Genomic DNA, 24,779 nt, shown 5'->3' with positions numbered 1-24,779 from the left:
TCATTTAGAACTTGAGATCATTATTTTTGTGTGACCCCTTATGCTCATGTCCTTGAATTCGTGGGAGAGGAAGAGAGGGAGGGTAAATTCACAAAATATGTTTCAAGAGAAGGACAGATTCGAACTCATGATCTACCCAAATAATATTGACATATCACTTACTCATTTTTTATCATCTAAGCTTTTGTTCCCGGATCCTCTAGTTAGAAACTTAAAAAGCATAGAAGCATGGTTAAACAGTGAGAAGTTGTATTTAAGAAAGCCCAAACACTTAAAACTAATTAAGAATTTACTTTTTATTATCTATCCATTGGAGATGGGCCGAACCGCAATGCATGCATTTTTAATTACAACCGAAGCAGAGTATTTTAATGGCCTACAGCACAGATGAGTACTTCCCACAGCACAGCTTGAGCAGCTCCTCCACCGCTGCTTCCATCTCCGCCTCCCCCTTCGTCCTCATTTCCACCCTCAACTCTTCCAATACTCTCATCCTAATGGCTTCCCCGCTTTTCCTCGCCACCACCTCCCTCACCACTCTCCCCACCTCCCCTCTTTCCACCCTCCCTCCCCCATCTCTCCTCACTTCCACCCCAACCCCTGCCTCCTCCACCATCCTACAATTCAATGGCTGATCCAAATGCATCGGCAACCCTACCACCGGAACCCCAAACGCTATCCCCTCCATCAACGAGCTCCATCCACAGTGGCTCAGAAACCCTCCCACGCTTCCATGCCCTAAAATTCTCGCCTGTGGCGCCCACCCCTCCACCACCCTTCCTCTATCTTTTATCCTCTCCATAAACCCTTCTGGGAGCGCTTCTTCGACCCTGCTTTTCTCGCCGGCTGGAAACCGGACGACCCAGATGAAGTTGACAGCGCTTAGCTCCAGCCCGTGAGCGATCTCTTTGATCTCGTCGCTGGAGAGGAAGTACTCGCTGCCGAAAGAAGCGAACAGAGTTGATCTCGGTGGCTTTTCGTCCAGCCATCGGATTATCTCCGGCTTGTTACCATCTTCGACTTCGAGGACTGGGTCTTGTATAAGGGGGCCAACGGGGATCATTCTCTTGTTCCTTAAAATCGAGAGGTAATCGATGTATTTACCCTCCAGGGCCCTGGAAGTCTTGATCAAGACGATGTTTGTCGATCGCTCCCAGCACTTGCTCGCTCTCTCGGGGTCCGTTATGCCGTTCGCGACGGATTTGGTTACGTGGTCAAGCTTGGCTTTCTCGTAGCCCCGAATGTAGATCGCCGGAGAGGGGAACTCGGAGCTGGGGTTGAGTTCGAGATGGAAGAAGTAGGAAGAGGCGGCGGCGCCGGTGCTGAGGAAGAGGACGGCCGGAATACCGCTTTCGGAAGCCACTTCCGGCGCCCAGGGCTGGAGAAAGTCGTAGATGAGCAAGTCCGGTTTTATGGAATCCAAGACTCGGTGGAATTCTGGCTTGGCCATGTCGAAGGCTGTTTTGAGAGTGGACATGAGGCGGGGAGGGAGGCCATTGGTGGTTTGGCGACAGGGTGGAAGCTCCGGCGACGGCGGAAGATTGAGGTCCACCAGCTCGATTCCGAGCGAGGAGTACTTCTTCCGGTAGAGGTTTCCTTTGATTGGAGCGAGGTTGACGGGTGTGGAGCAGACGTAAATGTAGAAGTTTCGCTTGGAGAGGACCTTGGCTAGCTCTAGGAAGGGGGATAGATGGCCGTGAGCCAGCCAGGGCAGCATCACAACCCGAATGGTTCTTCTGTTAGGATTCGGATCCGGATCCATCTCAATTAAATATATATATATATATATATCCAGTAAGAAAACAAATACGGGATCGCATTGCATCTATATATATATATATATGTGTATGTATTGTGCAGCTTGCATTGCATATATGTATGTGTTCGGCGATGGATAATCGGATATGAATGGGCATTGAGAGAGAGTAACGTGGCGGGGGTTGAAGAGGAAGAGGAAGACGTGGCCTAAGAGAGGAGGCCACACGTGTGTTTTAATCTGACCGGACCACGTGTGCGAAAGAACATACTTTTTTACAAATAATACAAAAAATAATAACCAAAAATATAGCACTATATATATATATATATATAAATAATGTAACTGATGTATCCAGAATAGCAATATGGCTTCTCATGGGCTCCTTCTCGAGTGACCCAGAACAGTAGCCCTTTTTTTTTTTTAAATAAAAAACATTAAAATTGTGTTTGCATAGAAAAATTTTAAATGATATTATTTAGAATTAAATTTTTAGAAATACTAATATTTTAAATTCTATCATTTGAAATAATATTATTTAAAATCTAAACATTTGGATTACTATTATAAAACTTAATTATTGTAATCATTGCCATAAGAAAATGTGAAAATTGTAATATGTATATGTACATATATATAATATGTATGTAAATATAATTGATACATCATGGTTAAAATATTCCAAAAATTAAAAATAAAAAATAAAAGAAGGGAGTGGGTTAACTCAGATAAATGGGCAAAGACCCATTTGGTGGCAACATCAAGGGCAGGAGACCTCCAGCCTCTCTTTCGATGATAGTGGCAAGGGCGAGAGACGTCTCTCACCTCTCTTTGGCAGAACCAATCGAAGGTCTCCCACCCACCGACGACAACTGCACGGGCTTGGTGTTCTTGCCCTTCCAAGTAGGCTTATCATTGAAACATTTCCCTAAGACGGGGGAACGGTCCCATGTAACGCCCAAAGTAAAATAATTTCGACATCCAAAAGTTCACTCGAGAGAATAAATATCTTATGTAAAAGATAATGTTATCTATAAGAATCTTAATTTTGGTGGGCTTAGGATTATTCCATACTCTACTATAAATAAATAGTCCCTCATTCCAAAATGTATATATCTAATATTGGTGTGCATATTACTCTCTGATCTTCAACATTTTTAATGTTTGATTTTAAGTATCAGAGAGTAATATGTAGATTAGTCATGCTGACTAATCTGCAAGAAAGAGAACAACAGAAGATATTATTGTATGACGACAATGTTTTCAATTGAGTAAATTTATTATTGTATCTCGATAATAATAATAACATATATATGATACGTGTACATTCATATGTATAATGAGTATGCATATAAATATAACATGTATACATACAAAATGTGCATGTGCATGTATAATATGTATTGATAAGAAGGATTATAGATTTACCCTCAATACCTTTTTTTTCCCCAAAAAAACCTATTATGGTATGTTTCATGTCCTATTAGTCAGAGCGTGTCATGTGTTTCATCTACCAAAGCCCGACACGTGGTTTGCTAGCTCTCCTACTACCCAGGGAAGCGGTCCATGCCTGAAATATGCTACCTAGTGTCTAGAACTCTTGAAGAAATGTTCTTATCAATAATCCAACTTAGCCATTACAAGCTCGACCTATATAATGGGTATTTAAAGTCTTAGTAAGTAAAGACATCTAACTTTAGAAGTTCTTCAATATTTACTTACATTCCTTTCCATGTACTAACTTGATTCTCAAAAATTATATTGAAAGATAGAGTCCCGCCCTTGGAGAAGTTTGGATTTCGACATGCTTGGTGATCTTCCTTAGTATTATCAATTGGCAATCACTTAGAAGCATACATAACCAAACCCCTGGAAATCCCCACCATGTCTTCTCACTGAGTACCCTCAACTAGAAGCTATTAAAGTGGGCAGCAAAAAGCTTCCTCAAATGTCAATGGAGCTCTTACTCCTCCTCTTTCTAAGTAAGTTACTGCTAAATGCATCAGTAATCTTAAGTTATAGGTTCAATTATTAATGTAGATGCTCAAAGGGCTTATTCAAGACTAGCAAAAGCAACAACAATGTAACCCCTTATCTTATCACTCCCAACAATAAGATTAAGAGCAGGAGTAGGAGCAAGAGTAGAAGAGATCCATGCACAGAGTCTGCAAAAACATCCAAGGAAGAGTAAGCTTGAGACCTCCATCTTTTCTATTTACAACCATTCTCAATACGAAAAGCTCGAGCAAGAGCACAATACAACTTTTGGAGAAAGATATCTAATCTTTGACAAAAAGGCAAGTGGTTCTGCTAATATGAATTTCAAACCAACCCCTAGAATGAACAATAATAATTGAGACTCCTCTTGAGAAGTTTAGAATTCCCTCTATTAAGCCATACAATGGTTTGCCAACCCTGGAGATCATATAGATTTTTCCTCGTCCCTCATGTTCATATGGTTAGCATCTAATGGCATGTGGTGCAAGGAATTCTCTACTACATTAAAAGGCAATGTTCATGTATGGTGTAACACCCCAAATTTCTTGAACGTGTTATAATTTAGGATTTCGGGAATATAAAAATTATTCATATCACAATCACTGCCATACATCACACAATATCCTCAAAACCCTAATTTTCACCTTCTCAACTTAACAAATCCAATAATCGAATAGCTAAGATAGGTGTTAAAATTTCGAAAGCGGAAGCTAGATCGAACCCGATATGGTTCACAACCACAATACTTTATTTATCATAAATAAAATCGTTCAAGGCGTCTACAAAATGTATTACATTAACATCATCTCTAGCAAGTGATAACTGAACATCTTAAACATATCCAGAATTACATAGGTTCGCACGTAAACAAAAATATGCTAAACATGCTACAAACAGTAAATTAACCTTATTCTTTAGCTACCTCATTTCCCTTAGAGCCGCTCGTCGAACTTGGAACGTTTGAATATTCCAGCGACATGGTCTAATTAGAAGATGAATCTTCTAGTGAGAAACTCCAAAAACAGTTTATATTGATGCATGATCAGGTATAAAATATATGAAAAGACAACGAGAACTACTCCAAAGTGCCTCGTGAACACGTCAGCCTCCTCCAACGAGAGCTTTCTCAATGGCGCACACATAGCACCTCTTGGGAGGTCCCTAACCATGTCACTTCGGCCCAACCTCATAGAACTCATGAAAGCACCACATCCGTTGTTCCTTAGACTCACGGTCTTCCCCACGAGAGCTTTCTCGATGGCGCACGCATAGCGCCTCTCAGGGGATATCCAACTTTTGCCCTCGGCCAACAACAAATAGGTACAACAGTAAGGCCACACGAATTTTATAAATGCAACAGTTAAAAAGTCAATAACATATATTTTCCAGAAAAATATATTTCATATATACAATATGATTTCATGTAAGAGAATAACAAGAGTTTATGTATAAGAACTTCACAAATCACATCTCATGCAATAGAAGTCTCTCATAAGAGAATAAAAAATAGGATTTGGAGTATAGGAGTCTCACCTTGTTGGTTTATCTCTTCGACGGTATAATTTCACAGCAAACGGCCTAGGTTTCTGCAGAAAACACATGTTTTAGTAAACCTAACCTCAAATATTTTTATATAGGGTTGAGGGGCATTAAAGTAGGGACAAAACTGAAAAATTTGGAGAAAAATAGGCCTCTCACGCACCTTGGAAAGGTGGGCCACGCGCCCTCACGCACAACTATTTTCCGGCACGTGTATCTCACGCGCTGCACAGCAGTTTCGGACTGCTTCGCCTCGGTTTGGTATTTCGGCCATAACTTTCTCATTTTAACTCCGATTCGACCCCCGTTTGAACCTACGCGACCCTTTCTTTCCCCTCTACAGGATTATAAAAAAGAATGACTTACCTCACTTTTTTTCTGACTGAGTTTGACAAATTCCGACGAAGGCTCGTAACTCTAGCGAGGCTCGTTCTCCTCGGCTTCTCCTTCGATTTCTTCCCGCCTTCTTGCCTAAATTCCTTCTCTCTCTTTAGAGAAAGCTCCTATTCTTAGAGTGCCTCAACTCTCAACCTTGTTTGGAATGATTTGGGAACAACCCATGGTGCCTATTTATAGATTTCTTCAACGAATCACATTATGCCACTTGTCACAATCTAAGCCGTGGACTCCAAAGACTCAAAGATATAATTGAATGGCCTTTCAAATCCAAAACTATAATGAATTCAATTTTTGAAATACAAGCTAATTCCCCAACTTCTTCCAAATGACACTTTGGCCCTTATTTCAAGTTCTCAACTTTACCACATAAGCTCTTAATTTTATCCTTATTTTGTTTGGATAATTATCTAATTATAATTACACCCTCAAACATCAAATTTATCCAGATATTTAAAATCTCAAAATTAATTACTCAAAATTACTCGATATGTACGATTTCTCGAAGCCCCTTACCATCATTCGGCTATTTTAGACCATAACTTAGCTTAACCGAAAAATTGTCTCTGATTTAATTTCTTTCAGCATCATAAATCTTGTCTCAAGACGCTCATAAAAAATATACATTTGTCCTCAGGTATCTAAGCTTTAGGGCACTCTCTGCGACTGATTTGGTCACTTATTGGCATTTCAAACATATTTTTTGATATTTTAAACTTACTTAAAATACGTGGCATCTTCACAAAAATATGGGGTATTTTATATGGTAATCAAGTCTATCAAGTAACTCTATTATATGTTTTTTGTAACTCTATTAATGATATTCATCAAGTCAAAAAGGTCAAACAACTCAAAATAAAGAAGAAAAAAAAGTGAAAGTGACTCCTAGGAACCAACGAAATGACCATTGGTCCAAGCACATGACTGCTTAGGCCTACTCAATACCAGAAGGAGTCTGGTTTAGTACACCACCCTCAACATTTTTCGCTCGACCATACTAAGAAACATCGAGCATAAGGACATTCTCCCTTGGCCAGTAAAAATGTTGTATGACCCCGCTTCGACATAAGGCTGCCACGTCATTTAAGTAAGATTAAAATACCGAAAATGGGTATAATAGTGAAAATAAGTCGTCGAATCAATCGAAGGGAGCACCTCGAATCTTAGATATCAAAGGAAAATAATATAGTATTAATGAGCGATTCAAGAGGTGATTTTTAGTATTGGAAGAAATGGGATTGGGAATAGTTTTCGGTACAGCTTTGGATTAGACCAAAAAATTGAATTATCATGAGGGACCTCCGAAATGTCAACGAAACCCTTGAGAGGCCTTTATTTTGTAAGTAGAACAACCCTTGAGTGATTTCGGGTTGAATCGAGAAAGTTTGTAGTGTAAACAAAAATTCGGGCCTAAGTGTAGTTTCTTAAAATTACCTGAGGGAGGTTTAAAGGATGATTTTTTGGAGTCTTTGAGGATGAAATGAGGATTTTGGAACTTGAGGGTCTCATTGGAAATGATAGAAAGATCAGGGGCTTCAGGATAAGGGGCAAAATGCAATAAGACAAAAGTGAGGGGCAAAAGTGCAAATTCCAAAAAGAAGAAGCTGCCATGGCTGACAGCCACTGCAGGTCACCGATCGAGGCTTCCAACCAAGGGGATCTCGAGGGGGTTGGTCGGGGAAGCTGAAAGACCAAAGCCATGCCGACGGCGAGCACGAGGGTGGCCAAAAAATTGAGAAAACCGACCCTGGTTCGGTCGGCAATGGCGTGGCCTGTAATCGGCCATTTGAGGCCGTTTGTCGCTGCTTTTGGGTCACCCAAGAGATGATTGAGGCGATAAAGGCATCGGGTAAGGCAACCATGACCGATTGGATGGTCGATTTGGCCTATAAATAGAGCTAGGGCTTGGCTGAAAATTTGGTACTTTGAGCTTCAAATCGAGAGGGTTAGCAAATGAATCGGAGTTTCAAACCATAGGACATTTTTTTCCCATGATCTGAGGAAGATATCTGGAGAATTTGAGGAATTTTGGTTGCAATTTAATGGGTGTTCAAAGCTTCGCTGGAGATGGGAGGCGGTCGGTTCGGCCGAGAGTTTAAGCCCCCGGTTACGGCACTTCCGGTGCTCGTTTTGGGTAGAAAGATGGGCCATTCGAATCCAATGGAAGAGAGGTTCGTCGTGGTGCAAAGATCCAGCAACTTCGGTGTGCCGTCGTTGGAGAAGAAGGCCGGAGCGTGGCCTTCACGCGCGGCTACTATGCGCTGTTCATGTGCCAGGTGCGTGGGAGTGCGTGCAAATGAGTTATTTTCTGACTTTTTTTTTTTTGTATTATGCCTAGAAAATTATTTTAGGAATTTTTGTGCAAAAAGATTTGGAAAAATGTTTGAGGAAACCTTTATTTTGGAATGTTAGTGAGGAAAAAATGGGAGAAAATGTGAGGAAATTAAGGAAAAATAGATTTTTGATGGATGATATGATGGATAGGATACTTTGAGGCTTGAGGTGAAGTGACTTGTGCAAAGTTTGAAGTTGGCACAAAAATCAAGGTTGTGCATGCTAATCGAGGCATTTTAAAATTTGTCGATAGTGAGTGTTCTAACCTAAAACCCAGTTTTGTGAGGGTTCTTACCCTAAACTTGATTTGATTACTTGCGAAGGTTTTGTTGCATGTGAACGATTTTAACCTTTGATGGTTGCTTCATGAGGGCAGTTCGTCCCTAAATGTTTTGTATATGTGCATTAAATTTTGTGTTATAAATTATGTACATGAAAGGTTGATTTTATATGATACATGGATGGTAATATTGGCATTGGCATGTTTGTGTGATGTCCATGTGAGATGTGGGTTGTCAACCTGTGTGTGGCACTTAAGTGATAACACTAGGGAAGCGTGTCAAGGGAAAATGTCCACTTGTGATGAGGGCTGAGAGTGGACATCACCCTTGCGAGTCAACAAGTGGCGGGGCTAAGAGTGGACACCACCCCAAACTGACTCAAAGTGGTGGGATTGTGAGTGGACACCACCCCAGGACCATTGAGCGGTAGTATTACTCCTGAGATAGACCTGGATTCTCAGGGATAGTATTGATCATCTTGTGGCCAGGGTTATGTTGGGATCTAGAAGCTTTTGAGTGTGAGCGTAATGCCTAGACATGATATAGGGGTGATACACGGGTTCGTGTGTTGAGGTTATCCCTCTTAAGTAGGATTGTGTTATGCCAATGTGTCGATGTGGTTGTATTGCCTTTAGAGATATTACATTTTTCCCGGTTAGGGTTAATTGCTATGTGGGGTTCTCTTGGGCTGAGGTATGTTGGAACATGTGGGTTTTATTCATGTTGCATATATTCATGAAAATGTTTTTGAATTCTCTCTTAGATGATTCATCATCTAATTTGGACTATATTCCTGGAATATTCAAACGTTCCAGGTGAAAGTAGCGGCGCTAAAGAAAAAGGGGTTATTGAGACGTAGCCGTTGATTTCGTTGGTAATCGTTAGCATATATTTTGTTTATGCTCGAGGTGATAGTAGTTATTGTTAAGAGATGAGACTCGATGTATTTTGTTTTGAAATGTCTTGTCAAATAATTTATACATTATGAAGAAAGTGAATTCGGTTATATATATTCGAGATTCGATCTTGCTTCCGCTGATGTGATGATATTGCTAGTCTTAGCTTATTCTTGAGTTAATATGCTGAGATAGTGGATCGGGATTGTCGGGATTTTGATTTATGTTGAATGAAGGTTGTTGAAAAAGATTATATCCCCGAATTTTGAGATTAACGCCCGCTTTGGGAAAATGGGGTGTTACAAATGTAGACACCATTGAGCAAAATGAACCAAGACAAATACTGTTAGCTCTATCGTGTTCATGACATGGATGAGTGTCTACAACTAAAAGGTGTTATCCAAAATCTCATAGATAAGGGCTTTCTTAGCAATTACATTACAAGTTCATTTGAAATCCTCTAACAAGATGGATAACCTTAAACTAGTCTAAACCCTATAATTGGGTTTAACGGAGAAGTGATGGAGGCATATGGCCGTATTGAGTTGTCCACCACTATAGGGCTACCCTTGGAGAGTCTAGATGGAACTAAATGTCCTTGTCGCCAACGTTCCATCTACCTGCAATATGATACTTAGAAGATCAAGCCTAAGCACCCTTCAAGCTATTCCATCTACTCACCATATGACGCTTAAGTTCCCAATGCCAAGAGGCATTGGTAAAGTTTAGGCGATTAGAAAATTGCCCAAGAATGCTACACGACTTCCCTATAGAGGCAAACTATGTGACAAGAAATCATGGTGGTCGCTAACTTCCTCTTAGAAATTTTGAAAGAGCCAAAGACTGTCAAGCCCATGGATAAGCTTATCGATATACTTCTATTAAGTTTGCACAATTATGTCACCACACACTCAAGATGGAGGGTGAATTGGGTGCTATAAAAATTACTTGACGATTTTAAAATTTTTGCTTGAAATAAGGATGAAGTGCTATGAAACAGTAAATGTAAAATGGTATTTGCAAATCTTGAAGAATTTAAAGTAAGAATGTAAAAGTGACGCAAGAGATTTATTGTAGTTCGACTCAACCGACCTACTCCACTACCTTAGCTCTTCACTAAAGATTTTCAAATTCATTAAAACCTTCTACTTGAACTCAAATAGACCCTTTAGCAACCAGCTAGGAAAATACAACCTCCTACTTATACAAAGTAGGCCCTCTAGCAATACAACTAGGAAATATACAATACTTGATACAAAGAGATAGTTTGAGAGATAAATGTCCTAGTTACAATGTCTCTTAAATATGTAAGGTAAAGGCTAAACCAAGATAAGACAAATGATATATATAACTTCTCTTGAGTGAAAAATTCAAACACAATGAAAACTTGAAGAAGAAAGATATGGCTTTAATGTTTGAACTATTTCATTAGCCTTCTTTAATGCTTCCTCAAGCTCTATGTATAGCTTTCTCCTGAGTTTGAATTAAATGAGTCATTATGGTAGCTGTTGGAAGCATTTAATGCCTACAAAAACTAGTCGTTAAAGAAATGTGTGATGAAAACGGTCGACAAATTTAGAAGATCGATCGACACATATAGACCAATCGACAAGATTGAGAGATCGGTCGATTGACTTCAAAACTAGCGACGAAATCTAATGCGGTGGTTGTCGACCGATGATAGCCAATAGTATGCAAACAATCGGTCAACACTTTTCAACAAAATGTTTGATAGTTTACTTTGCCTTTAACAACCCAAAGGATTGTGGGATTAAGGTGATCAACATATACGACAAGATGGTCGGCAGATTTGACATATAAAAGTGATAATTTCCTTTGGCATAAATTTTGACTTCTAAAGATAATAGTTTTCACCATCAAAACATCATCCAAAGCAAAAACAACAAGAACAACCAGACAAGGTCCTCAAGATTAGCTCTAAGACCCATGAAAAAAAAGTTATTTCATCATTCTGTGAGTTCGTTGACCTACCAACATGGTTGGGCAAAGATATGTCAAGGATTGATTTGAACATTAATATGCATAAGCTTTGTTTCAACTTGGCACATCACCTAATAAAGCAAAAGAAATGGCAGTTCGCCACAAAATGAATAAAGGTCATAAAAGTCAAGGTAGATAAGCTCCTTTTTGCTTGGTACATTAGGGAATTTAGTTACTTAAATTGGTTAGGTAATGTGGTCCTCGTGTCCAAAAGATAGGGAAAATGGCAATTATATGTTAATTTCATATATCTCAACAAGGTTTGCCCAAAAAATAGTTATTTGTTATCACAAATTGATGTGCTAATAGACGGGGTTGGGTGTTAGCTCATTAGTTTTCTAGATACCTTTTAAGGATACCACCAGATTCTACTACACCCCAAGGACCAAGAAAAGACATCCTTTGATACGAATAAGACCACTTATTGTTACAAGGTTATGTCGTTTGGCTTGAAGAATGTCAGTGTCACATACTAGCGCCTCATAAATAAACTATTTGAAAACAAACTTGGGAGAAACATGGAGACGTATGTGGATGACATATTTGTCAAAAGCCTTCATTCCTAGGAACACATTACAAACCTACAGGAGTGCTTTCTTATACTATGACATCATAAAATAAAGTTTAATGCAACCAAGTGCGCATTAGGGGTTACCGTAGGCATATTCCTTGGCTTTATAGTGCACCATCAAAAAATTGAAGTAAACCCTGATAAAATGAAATCCATTCTTAACATAGCCCCTTTAAGAACCATTAAACAAGTACAAAGTTTAACAAACAAGATGTATTGAGAAATTTGGTGTTTTGAATTAATGAGAAGATATGGTAAATTTGGTTCATGGATGATGATTAAAACAATTGGAAAAATTCTTAAGTTCGATAAAGTTTTAGTCAGGTACTCTATTTAAAATAATCAAATAAATTGAAAGATTACCCAAGATGAGAGTGAATTGGGTGTTTTGACTATTTTTAAAAAACAATGAAATCATTTTGAGAAAAATAATGCAGTAAAGTTATTTGAAAAAAACACTTATATTAAACTATTAGCAGATGTAGCAACGGATGGAATAAGCTTGAATGAGTATGCAACATACAAGATTTTTCGTAAAGATGATTTGAGAAAACTTTAGGCATTTGATAAGTTTACATATGAAAATATTAATATGAAGATGTATGCACATAAGAAAGGATTTAAGAAACATTTTTGTTTTTGAAAGAAATCAGTTTGAAACATATGAAACAAATGTGTGTAATGAGAAATGTTTATGTAGTTAGAAAATATCAAATAAGTTCTTATATGCAGTGAGACTAAAGTTTGAAAAACTTTTCATAAATGTTATGAAAACTTAAATAAAGTTTGTATTAGAGGAAAATTCTTATATAGCTTAGAGTAGGATAAAATATATGTTTTGTATAAGATGAGTGCAAGTTTAGAGAACAATTTATACTAATGAAAAGAAGCTCTTTATAAGATTTGAGATTGAAAAGTATTTAAGATGATGTTAACCATCAAAACATTTTGATGATAGATATGAAAGCTGTGCAATAAGCCATTTTATGTATGAAGAGTGAATGCATAGCAAATAAAAATTAATTGCTGAAAAAATGTAAACAATAGAAAGAAGGCAATCACTAAGGATTTGAAAACATCCACCAAAAATAGTAGTTTTTACAAATTCACTATAACCTCCACTTTTACGAGTTAAGTAGGAACCCCAATTTTTACAGGCTAATTAGTAATCTCTACTTTTAACGGGCTAAGTAGGAACCCTCACTTTTCATAGGTTAAGCAGTAACCATTGCATGAGGCTTTTTCTTTCTAAGTTGAGCCACAACCATTACTTTTTAAAGGATTAGGCATAACCTATACATGAGGTTTTTTTTTTAAGAGATTCAACCACAACCATTTCTTTGCCTTTTAAGGGGCAAGTATAACCTTTACAAGTTTCACAAAATATGTGAAAAGATTTCTCAAGAAAAAAATATAAGATGTACAATGATATCACTTTTCTCTTGGACAAAAGAGAGTTCGAAAGAATGAATGAATAAAACACTCATTTCTCTTATTCAATTTGGTTTAGAAAGATATACAATTAATCTCACCAGATAAATGCTTAGAGTGATAGAAGATGAACTAAATAAGAACTCACTTAAGCATAGAAGAATGGCCTGAAAAGAATTAAGCACCCACAGCTATGTCAACAACATAACCTTTCTTGATGGCTCAACAACAGGTTGATAGATTGCATACCTTGGCCTTTTATAAAAGCTTGATGGTCAGATTCAGTATTGAGATGTGCACAACTCACAGCTTATTTGATTTGACCATTAACAGTTAAATTTGTTAGAAACAATATGCATATTATAAAGATAAGCATTAAGCATTGTTGCATAAATATATTCTAACATTCTTTTATAAAAGAATACAGTTAGACGCCTAGGAAAAAACAAATAATATAAGGGTCAACTCCCAGATATCTTGCTAGCATGGGAATCCAAAAGGAGATCTCCACAAAATTGATACAGATATGACTCAAAATGATTACAATTCCAATTTTGCTCATTAACAACAGGAGCCAAATAAATAAATACATCATATTGCAACTAATAATCTATTTAGGGCTTAACCACCCATACATTTCAAAATGAAAGGGCAACAAAACTATCTAATCACAAAATAAATCCCTTTTTCTTGTGCCCTCAAAACGCACTCCCAATGATCTTTTGGCTAGAATGTCTTTGTAAATGCACTAAACCACCGACTCAGGCACCATTTGCCTCACCCTCAACTACAACCTTGCCCTTACTTGGAATGACGCAAAAGCAAGGATCAATCACAAAGTTCAACAAGTATAGTATAAAGCAATGAAAGCATTATGAATCAAGGCATGAACAACAAGAAACGAGTAGGGAGTAACCACTTATAACAATTTATAAACTATATCATGCCTTACCCTTTCATATTGCAACACATACATGCAAGTATAAGCATATAATCACATTTTTGAACATCAACAAATATTAACACATACATAAGTGCACATGAATCATACGGTCCTTGGGGTCCATTCAAACTTAGCTCCACCCAAGGCTTATGCATTCAACAAAACTCCTTATGGTACTTGGGGCCCATTTTACTTTTAGCTCAACCCAAGACCGACATAGTCCTTGGGGCCCATTCAATAGCTCAACCCAAGGCTATGCACTCATATACTCACCATGTGGTCGTTGGGGCCCATTCAAGATTAGCTCAACCCAAGTCTATGCACTCATATACTCACCGTGTGGTCCTTAGGGCCCATTCAATATTAGCTCAACCCAAGACCAACATGGTCCTTGGGGCCCATCCAATAACTCAACCCAAGGTCGATAATTACCAAGAAATGGGCGACTGTTTCTGTGTTTTGGAAAGAAACAATTGACAACCAATGAGGGTCAATTGACAATTTCATTCCCCACAAACCATGAACGGTCGATAGCCTAGGGAGAACAGCCAAAATTCACCCTCTCAGCTTCCAACGGTCGATAACCGCTGCATCAAAATTGTTGACAAAAATAAAAGAACGGTCAACATTTTTGCCCAAATTGTCAAAAACCAACCATTTTCCTTGAAAAAGGTTGACAACCTTTACATACTAGTAACCGCTCAATACCGAGAAGCAACACGATGGCCACAACCAAGAATGGGAAAATGAAAACAAGAACACCAAATCTTGGCTTGCCCTAAACCTAATCAAATAATGCATCATTCCATGAAGAAAAGAAAGGTGAAATAAAACCCTATTGAGTCTTTGAAAGAGAGCCATCAACCATACAAAGAGACCCACAAGATTTACATCCAAGAAGAAAAATCCACCAAGTCCAAAATAGCTTTCAAGAACCCAACTCCAAGGAGAAAATGAATGAACCCTTGACCCATGAACTAAAAGAGGATTTGAAATCCCTATCTCGAAGAGAAGAACAATGAAAGAACTTGCATTAACAAAGAAGAAGAAGAAAAAACTTGCCTTAGATGATTGAACCAAAGAAGCAACCTTTTGAAATCGCACTTTAACCCTCTTGAATCTCCCAGAAATTAGAAAGAGGATAATGCTAGACGAACGTAAAGTTGGACAAATAGGTGAACAACTCGTCAAAAATTACCATATTAACCCTTTGTTTAAAAGACAAATTTACCCTCAATTGAGACAGTCTCTCTATCACTCTCACCCACTCTCACTCTCCCTCTCACTCTCTGCATCCCTCTCACTAAAGCTCTCACCTCTCACCCACTCTCTCTCTCACCTCTCAGTCTCTGCATCACTCTCACTGAAGCTCTCACCTCTCACTTGTTCTCTCTCTCACCTCTCACTCTCTGTGAGGCAGAAAGTGTCTCACAAAGATGAAGGCGATGATGAAAGCAATGCTTTTTTTATTCCCATGATGTAGAGGAATGAAGCAATAATGCTTTTTTCTTAATCGCCAGGAATTAGGCTTTGCAAGCCTTAGTAGTATGTGGTGAAAGGTTATTCAAATTTTAATTCAACAACAGTTTTTATAACTTCTATGAACTTATATTCTTGGACATTTAAGCAATAAAGGTTTTTAAGAGAAATCCTTCCAACTGGAGGTAATGTGAAGGATGTGGAGTATGAAAGACAATAGCAACTAATATTCACATGTCGTGGAAAAACTAGAAAGTTGTTTGAATCACAGTGAATATGACATGCCCACAAGGAACCATTTTTGTTCTGAAAAGTTTCTCTCACTGCAATTAAAGGACAACGCATAGGATGCTTCTCTTTGCAGCACTTAAATTAAGGAGTTCCAATTACTATTTGTCATTTAGTTCAAGTAACAATATGCCTGTTTGCAATTATACAATACATGAATGCTCATATACGTTAAATGGTACTTGAGTTATATACCATCTGGTAAAAATAATCTGGCATCCCATTAATATTTGAACCCTGTATGCTTCTGTGTGCTTGAAGAAAGCTAATCTAATTATTGTTTTTTTTTATTTTGCAAAACTTGCTTCAGTTTGTTGGGCCTTTATTAGAAAATCCAGTGAAGCATACCGAAACTTTTTTGTTATCAAGAGCTTGCATGAGAGTGAGAACCTGCAATTATTTGTGTGTGTCAATGCATTTTACTTAATCAGGGTGAAAATATTAGATTAGCTTGAGCGAGAGTGATGCAAAGAGTGAGAGATGAGAGAGAAAATGGGTGGAGGCGGAGGCGAACAGATGACGAAGGTAGACAGAAGCAGATGGAGGCAGCAGGCGAATGCAAAGAGTGAGAGATGAGAGAGAAAATGGGTGGAGGTGAAGGCTAACGGACGACGAAGGTAGACAGAAGCAAATGGAGGCAGCAGGCGGAGGCGGACGGCGGAGGTAGAGGAATGAAGAGAGAGAGAGAGAGAGAGAGAGAGAGAAGAGGGGGGAGGAAGGATAAAGAAAATGTGGGCGGGCATTCAAAAATTTAGATATAAAATATCGCGATATTTTGGTTTCAAAATATCGCGATAAATTGAAGTTGTTCACCCGTTTGTCCAACTTTACGTTCGTCTAGCATTATCCTTAGAAAGAATAAGGAGAAAGAAAGAAGGAACAAGAGAGAGAAAATGAAAGAAGGAGAATGAGAAGAAGGTGAAATAAAGATGGAGAGAGAGAGGGAGTGGCTTGCACGCCAAGACCGCCTGCTCTCTCATTTTTTATTTCCAATTTTGCCTACCCCTACTCTTCTCATTTCCCATTATGCCCTCATCTTTATACATATAAGTATATATTACACCATTTCACAATTGAATAATATACATATAACATATATACATTCACATACCCGGCAGCTTCTTCCATTCCAAACCCCAATTTAGTTTTGACTTATCAAACATTTCAAACTAACCCATTTCTTGATTTTTTTTACACACATAATTTTCTCTTTTCATTGCCTTTGACTTTTCAACATTTAATTTTTTTTTTTTACTTATTTTGGACTTTCCACATTTATATCATTTTAAACACATTGATCAAAATATTTAACAAAATATAACACACATAGAAATAATAGCAAAATAACTTAGACCCAATTACAGGTCGTTACAAATAAAGTTCTAATAGTCAAAACTATTCTTTTTTTACTTTCTGAGTAATAGCTATAAAATTTGAAATTAGATGCCAGTTACTCGACTAAGTCCTAGGGATACTTGAGTAATGAGAATCACTCGATTAGACAATTCATGTAATCGATTATATAGAAGGCTCACTCGAGTATGACCAAGTTATTACTCAACTGACTCTCAAATCACAGAGATTTTGAATTAAACACTCAACTACCAGGCTAAACTTACTCGATTAATACAAGGATATACTCGAATATAGATAACTGATACTCGATTAAAATTTAGCACAAAGGCTTAGCCATACTTTATTCAATCTTTTACTCTATCAAACAATATAGATAATTGATTATAAAAAATACATTAGTCGATTGAGAGAAAGATATACTCCACTAAGGAGATACTTGGAGTTTTGATAATAGAAAGATACTCGATTGAAAAACATCCTTACTCGATTGGTTTTGGAAAAACAGAAAGCTTGTATAAAATACTGGAGTAGGAAATCTTAGGTTGCATTCTCTTTACTGTCTTCAAGTTATTTTTAGTTTTCAATTTTCTAAAATAATGAAAACGCGTTCTCTTTGTTATTTTTAAAAATAAAAAAAAAATTGTAAAGAAAACTCAAAACAACAAAAAGTTGTTTTGAGTGTTTTCATCCAAAATAAACTCAAAACTCAAAACATATTTATTTATCTATTTATTCATATTTTATTATTGTAAAGGAGAAAAATATTATAAAATTCATTAACTTTAAAATATATATATTTTTAATAATATATTAACATTAAATATTTATAATTTACTTAATAATCAAATTTATTGAATAAAATATCATTAAAAAATATTTTCAAAATTTCAAAAAGAACGCGTTTTCTAATTTTCTATTTTGAAAAAATAGTTTTTCAAAATGACAAAGAGAAAGCGTTTTCAATTTTCTAAAAACAGAGTACCAAAACAGAAAATGAATTCAAAACTCAAAACTGAAAATTGAAAAGCAAAGAGAACGCACCCTTAATAGTTGATTTAAAATAGATTTTGCTAAAACATATAATCAACTAATTTGAAAGACACACAGAGCACTACTCGACTAAAAATATGCTTAGATTTCAATGGTTAGAAAAATACTTGATTATCCAAATATCATACTCAATTATAGCTTTAAGAAATAAGATTTTGTATAACACATACTCAAGTTTTATTAAACTTGATTGAATAATTGAATATATTGAAAAATATACTGAGCAATACTCAATTGATTCAAAACTTACTTTTAGATTTAAGAAAAGTGTAGAAGGTTTAAAAGAATTTTTAAATACTTTTCCTTCAAAATCTTCAAAAACATATATACTAAGTTTGTCAAAAGGATTTTTATACCTAAGTTGAATTTTCAAAATATTTTCTCAAATATTTAACATCAAACTCAATCATTACAAAATAATGTTTTTCTATTTTGAAGAATATAAGACTATACAGACTGAAGTTTTCCAATTTAAACAAAAATATATTTATAAGGTTCATATTCCTTGATCAACCAAAAGCAATATTTAGTTGTTTTGAAAGACATAACTATATGAAGTTTTCTAGACCAAATTAATTTATAAAAAAATGCTTTGAAAATTATCTATAAACTAATTTTACAGAAAACATATTTTCCAAAATTATTTTATCCATTAATCAAAATATAAATTTCTCAACATAAATGATTGAGTATGTGAATGATTAGCAAATTTTTCAAGCATAAGATAATCGAGTATGCCATTTGTGTAATTGAGTAGTGCTTAGTTCATTCTAAAAATAATCAATTACAAATGTAAGAATAATCGAGTAAAGACATGAAGTATTCGACTAACTTAACCTTTACATTCGAGTATGTGTAATTCTCTATCATCTTCAAATTAATTGAGTAAGGTGTCTTTGTAATCAAGTGACAATCAATGTATACGCGAGTGAATCTTCTTTGTAATCAAGTGATCTTCAGTTAAAATTTTTGGGGATCTTTTTACTTGAGTATATGATTTTGTAATCAGGTAATATATCTTTTGTACTTGAGTAGATATCCTTTGTAATTGAGTAATCATAGGCTGAAAATAGGCGAAGTTTCTGGACTTAAAATTTAATCAAGTAAAATCCTTTGTACTCGAGTAAGGATTAGTATTAATTGAATATACATTACTTTGAAATCAAGTAGATATTTCATTTTTCTATGGCTAAAAAACAATCAAGTAATGGTAACTTTACACTTGAGTAAGCATAAAAAGTAATGGATTACATAAAACATATAATTGAGTAAAGATCAAACTTAGTTGAGTAATGGCTAGTTTGTACTCGAGTAATGCTTCATAGATTTTGATAAATATAGTCGTTACACTACATTTAATAAAGCTTGTCTCTACTTTTCAGTGCATTAAATGCTCTTCAAACAGCTTGTCATATTTTATGGATTGCTAACAGTTTGTTTGAGGTTTATAGAGACAAAAAGTGGCAGTTGTGAGACAAACAAACATTCTATTTGTTTAATACCATATTAGTATCATTTAATACAAAAAAAACTATAAATAGGAGATGAAGCATGTTAAAGAGGGTTACCAGTTTACAAGAGCTTTCTGATCTTTCATTCTCGTGCTTTCAAAGATTATTCTTTGTGAGATTTTAAAAGAGAGAGTGTAACAAATTTCTACATTCTGTTTCTCTCTTTCATTCAAGAGAAAAATCTATATTCTTGTACTATTTTCATTTTATCTCGAGAAATCATTTTCACATTTTATTGTGAATCTTGTAAAGGTTAAATTTGAACTTATAAAAGATATTGGTTGTGATTGAACCAAGTGTTAAAAAGCCATCTTGTAAAGGTTAGTAGCTGAGCCTGCTTAAAAGCCACAAAGGTAAAATTGTGTTTGCCAAAATTCTTGGTGAGAAACCAAGGTAGTAGATTAGGCCTTTTTACTTTGCTTATGTTTTTTAAAGTTTTTAAAAAGAGTGAAAAAGTTTTATTCATCCCCTCTTAAGGTAACTGTTTCAATAAGTGGTATCAAAACAGATCTCATACATAGGTCTAACCAACCTAGAACAAAGATCAGAATGGCCAAAACATCCAACAACTCTTTCTAGGAAAGCCAATCCTACAATAAGCCTTCATTCTTCGATGGCAACAACTACGCCTACTAGAAGAGCAGAGTGGAGACCTTCATCTTTCAAGAGATGTTGAAGCTTGATACCATAACAACCCGTTAATGAATCTAGGTATGTGATATTTCAAGTTGTACTTCTATTTGAATCTTGGGCATGATAAAATTTCAATAGCATAAATTTTAAAAGTGAGAATGTGTTCATGAGCTTATAATATGAATATGCCTAGATGTAATTTAGATTATTGCATCAGTGTGTTGGGCCATGGAATGGGCCACGGTATGGGTTGAGCCTAATTGAGGAATCAGATTTGAATTTTAAAGAAAATCATAATAAATTAAAATGGCCAACAAATGTCAATACTACCCTTGGTCTTCTTGACCGTCGTTAGAGAAAAAGGGGCAGTTAGGTCATTTCGACCCATTTGCAGGTGCAGACCTGCATCCTTGTTGCATTTTTCCTCTTCATGATCCATCTGCAATAACGACCTCTGTTTCTCTCTTTTCATTCACCCTCTTCTACGTATTTATCTTCACCTTCTTCAACTTCTTCTTCATATTTCTTCTCCTCCCTTTCGGCTTCTCGTATCTATATTTTGTCTTGGCCGATAGGAGCTTTAGGAAGATAGATAATTCTTCTACATCACAAAATCATCAGGCAAGTTTTCCTTGAACCATCTTTTATATTCGTGCAAGCTATCTTATATCTTCTTTCTACTAATACGAGTCTGTGGTTGGTTCTTGTCATTTTGACTTACCGTGTTTAACTTCTGATAGCATTGTCTATGACTTCCATTAGTTGAGTTGTTCTGTGAAATGTTCAGTATCTCTTTGGGGTCTTATTGTGGTCTCAAATGGGTTTTGTTTTCACCCCAAGCTTACTTCAATGAATGGTATATTATTGGCTTAGATGTAAATACGAAGCCTTGTCCACTTCTATATCCGCTTGAGCTTAGTCGTGTATCCATGGATGAATGTACAACATAAACATTCGAATACATCCAAACCACATCCGGATTCAAGATACAAAATACACCAGGTTGCATCCGAATAGGTATTGTAGCATCCGAATATCACTCATATTATTTGTTTGACACATCCGAATATGCTATGAGCCATCCAAATACATCTCTTAGAAACTTATATGTCATATTTGAATAGGCACTATAGCATCCGAATGCATCTCACAGAAACTTAAATGTTATATTCGAATGCCATTGAACCATCTGAATGCATTTCTTAAAAACCTATATGTCACATCTAAATAGGCACTGTACCATCCGAATGCATCTCTTAGAAACTTATATGTCATATCTGAATAGGCACTATACCATCCGAATGCATCTCACATAAACCTAAATTTCATATTCAAATGCCATTGAGTTCATTCGAATGCCAATTTCGAAAATCTATATGCCATATTCGAATGTCATTAAGCCATTCAAATGTCACATCCTAATATATATATATATATATACATTTCATACAAATGCCATATTCAGGTACCTTGTGCTACATTTGTTAATCCTCTGTGATCAAATCAAAATAATTTTGTTAATGGGCTAACATGAGTAAAATGACCTTTGAAGTAAACGGAGACTCAATTATAAAGTTATGATCGCTAGTAATGGGTTGTTATCAACATGTGAGTTCAAATAAAGTGGATATGTGTGTGTGTGTGTGTGTGCGCAGCGTGTGTATGGTATTAGTTTTGGGAACCTAGCATTTTTTGTATAAGTCGCATGACTGTGTGTTGATGCATTATACTATTATAAATTTAGTGCACCTACTATTTTACGCGAGGAGAAAGAGTACCTTAGGAGCGCCTGGCCCGAGTCGAGGTGGTCATAGCCCGGTAGGTAGTGCTCACTATTATATGTGTTGGATTATAACACCCTATATTTTCGTGAAATTGCCACGTATTTTAAGTGAGTTAAAATATCGAAAAATATGTTTGAAATGGCAACAAGTAACCAAATCAGTCGCAGGGAGTGCCCTAGAGCTTAGATACCTAAGGACAAAGGTATAATTTTAACGAGTGTCTCGAGGTGAGACTTATTGCACTGAAAGAAATCAAATCAGAAATGGTCTTCGGTTAAGCTAAGTTATAACCTAAAAATACTGAATGATGGTAAGGGGCTTCCGAAAAATCGTATATATTGAGTAATTTTGAGTTAATAATTCTGGGATTTTAAGTATATCGATAAATTTGATGTTTGAGGGTATAATTCTAATTAGAGAAATTATCCAAATGAAAGAATGATGAAATTATGAGCTTAGGTGGTGAAATGTTAAAGTTGAAAACTTGAAATATGGGCCAAAGTGTTATTTGAAAGAAGTTTAGGGTTTTAGCTTAGATTTCAAAAGATGGATTAATTCTAGTTTTGGATTTCAAAAGCCACTCAATTATGGCTTTGAGTCTTTGGAGTCCATGGCTAAGATTGTGACAAGTGGCATAACACCATTGGTTGAAGGATTCTATAAATAGGCACCTTGAGTTGCTCTCAAACCATTCCAAACAAATTTGAAGAGTGAAGCACTCTAAGAGGAGGAGCTTACTCTAGAGAGAGAGAAGGAGGTTCGGCAAGAAGGCGGGAAGAAAGCGGCGAAGAAGCAGCGGAGAACGAGCCTCGTTGGAGTTGTGGGTCTTCGCCGGAATTCGCCAAAATCAGTCAGCAAAAAAGCGAGGTAAGTCCGATTTTTTTTTATAGTCTTGTAGAGGGGGAAGAGAGGGTCGCGTAGGTTCAAACGGGGTCGAATCGGAGTTAAAACGAGGGAGATATGACCGAAATACCAAACCGACACGTTGCTGTTCGGAATCTGGTGCCTGCGCGTGAGTTACACGCGCCGGATAATGGCTGCGCGTGGGGGCGCGTGTCCATCCTTCTTTTGGCGCGTGAGGGCGCGTGAGAGGTCATTTTTACATGAAATTTTCCAGTTATGCCCCTAATTTAATACCCTTAAACTCTGTGTAAAAATATTTGAGGTTAGATTTACCAAAACACATATTTTCTGCAGAAACCTAGGCCGTTTGCTGTAAAATTATATCGTCGAAGAGATAACTCAACAAGGTGAGACTCCTATACTCCAAATCCTATTTTTTTATTCTCTTATGAGAGACTTCTATTGCATGAGACGTGTTTCGTGAAGTTCTTACACATAAACGCTCGTTATTCTCTTACGTGAAATCATGATGCATATACGAAATGTATTTTTCTGAAAATTATATGCTATTGGCTTTTTAACTGTTGCATTTATAAAATTCGTGTGGCCATACTGTTGTACCTATCTATTGTTGGCCGAGGGCAAAAGTCGGATATCCCCCGAGAGGCGCTATGCGTGCGCCATCGAGAAAGCTCTCGTGGGGAAGACCGTGAGCCTAAGGAACAATGGATGTGGTGCCTGCATGAGTGCTATGAAGTCGGGCCAAAGTGACATGGTTAGGGACCTCCCGAGAGGCGCTATGCGTGCGCCATTGAGAAAGCTCTCGTTGGAGAAGGCTAACGTGTTCACGAGGCACTTCGGAGTAGTTCTCGTTGTTTTTCTCATATATTTTATACCTGATCATGCATCGATATAAACTGTTTTTGGAGTTTCTCACTAGAAGATTCATCTTCTAATTGGACTATGTCCCTGGAATATTCAAACGTTCCAGGTTCGACGAGCGGCTCTAAAGGAAAGGAGGTAGCTGAAGAATAAGTTTAATTTGCTGTCTATAGCATGTTTAGAATATTTTCATTTATATGCGAACCTATGTATGTCTTGGATATGTTTAAGACGTTCAGTTATATCTTGCGAGAGATGATGTCCATGTAATTCATTTTGTAAACGTCTTGAACAATTTTATGATAAATAAAGTATTATGGTTGTGAACCATATCAGGTTCGATCTATCTTCCGCATTCAAGATTTTAACGCCTGTCTTAGCTATTCGATTATTGGGTTTGTTAAGCTGAGAAGGTGTAAATTTGGAGTTTTGGGATATTGTGTGATGTATGACAGCTATTGTTATATGAAAAATTTTTATATTCCTGAAATCCTAAGTTATAACACGCTCAAGAAATTTGGGTTGTTACATGGATTCTTAACATGATATACTTTTTCATACCTTACATGGCAGCTTATGAGCCTATGGGATTTATGAGATCTTCACTCATGATGTATACACACAAAATGGCTATACACACTTGCATAATTATATATGGTGACATGAATGATAAATTTTGATTGATAAATTCATGAGATGCGATCCCTTGAAATATATATATATATATTTGTATTAATATTTGATTTGTTGTCACTCTGCTTCATTGTCACTATGATTTTGCAATCATGTAAACTATTCCTTGTGTTT

General features: G+C 36.6%; 1 protein-coding gene and 1 long non-coding RNA gene across 3 annotated transcripts; one reads left to right on the top strand and one right to left on the bottom strand.

Annotated features, from left to right (window-relative positions):
- Positions 1 to 229: 229 nt before the first annotated feature.
- LOC127805594 (UDP-glucosyltransferase 29-like) lies at positions 230 to 1,762 on the bottom strand. Its single transcript, XM_052342346.1, has one exon. It carries the CDS (start codon positions 1,760 to 1,762, stop codon positions 377 to 379), a length of 1,386 nt encoding a protein of 461 aa, XP_052198306.1. The 3' UTR covers positions 230 to 376.
- A 21,211-nt stretch (positions 1,763 to 22,973) lies between these two features.
- Positions 22,974 to 24,320, top strand: LOC127806843 (uncharacterized). Of its 2 annotated transcripts, none has more exons than XR_008024513.1 (3): positions 22,974 to 23,114; positions 23,445 to 23,497; positions 24,082 to 24,320. It is a non-coding gene; the product is annotated as an uncharacterized LOC127806843 (long non-coding RNA). The 2 variants fall into 2 exon arrangements; XR_008024512.1 differs by lacking the exon at positions 22,974 to 23,114 and adding an exon at positions 23,183 to 23,339.
- The last annotated feature ends 459 nt before the right edge of the window (positions 24,321 to 24,779 follow it).

This window comes from Diospyros lotus, chromosome 7 (assembly GCF_014633365.1).
Source record: "Diospyros lotus cultivar Yz01 chromosome 7, ASM1463336v1, whole genome shotgun sequence".
Taxonomy (NCBI): Eukaryota; Viridiplantae; Streptophyta; class Magnoliopsida; order Ericales; family Ebenaceae; genus Diospyros; species Diospyros lotus.
Note: the sequence above shows the minus strand (reverse complement) of the source record. Positions and strands in the feature narration are given on the sequence as shown.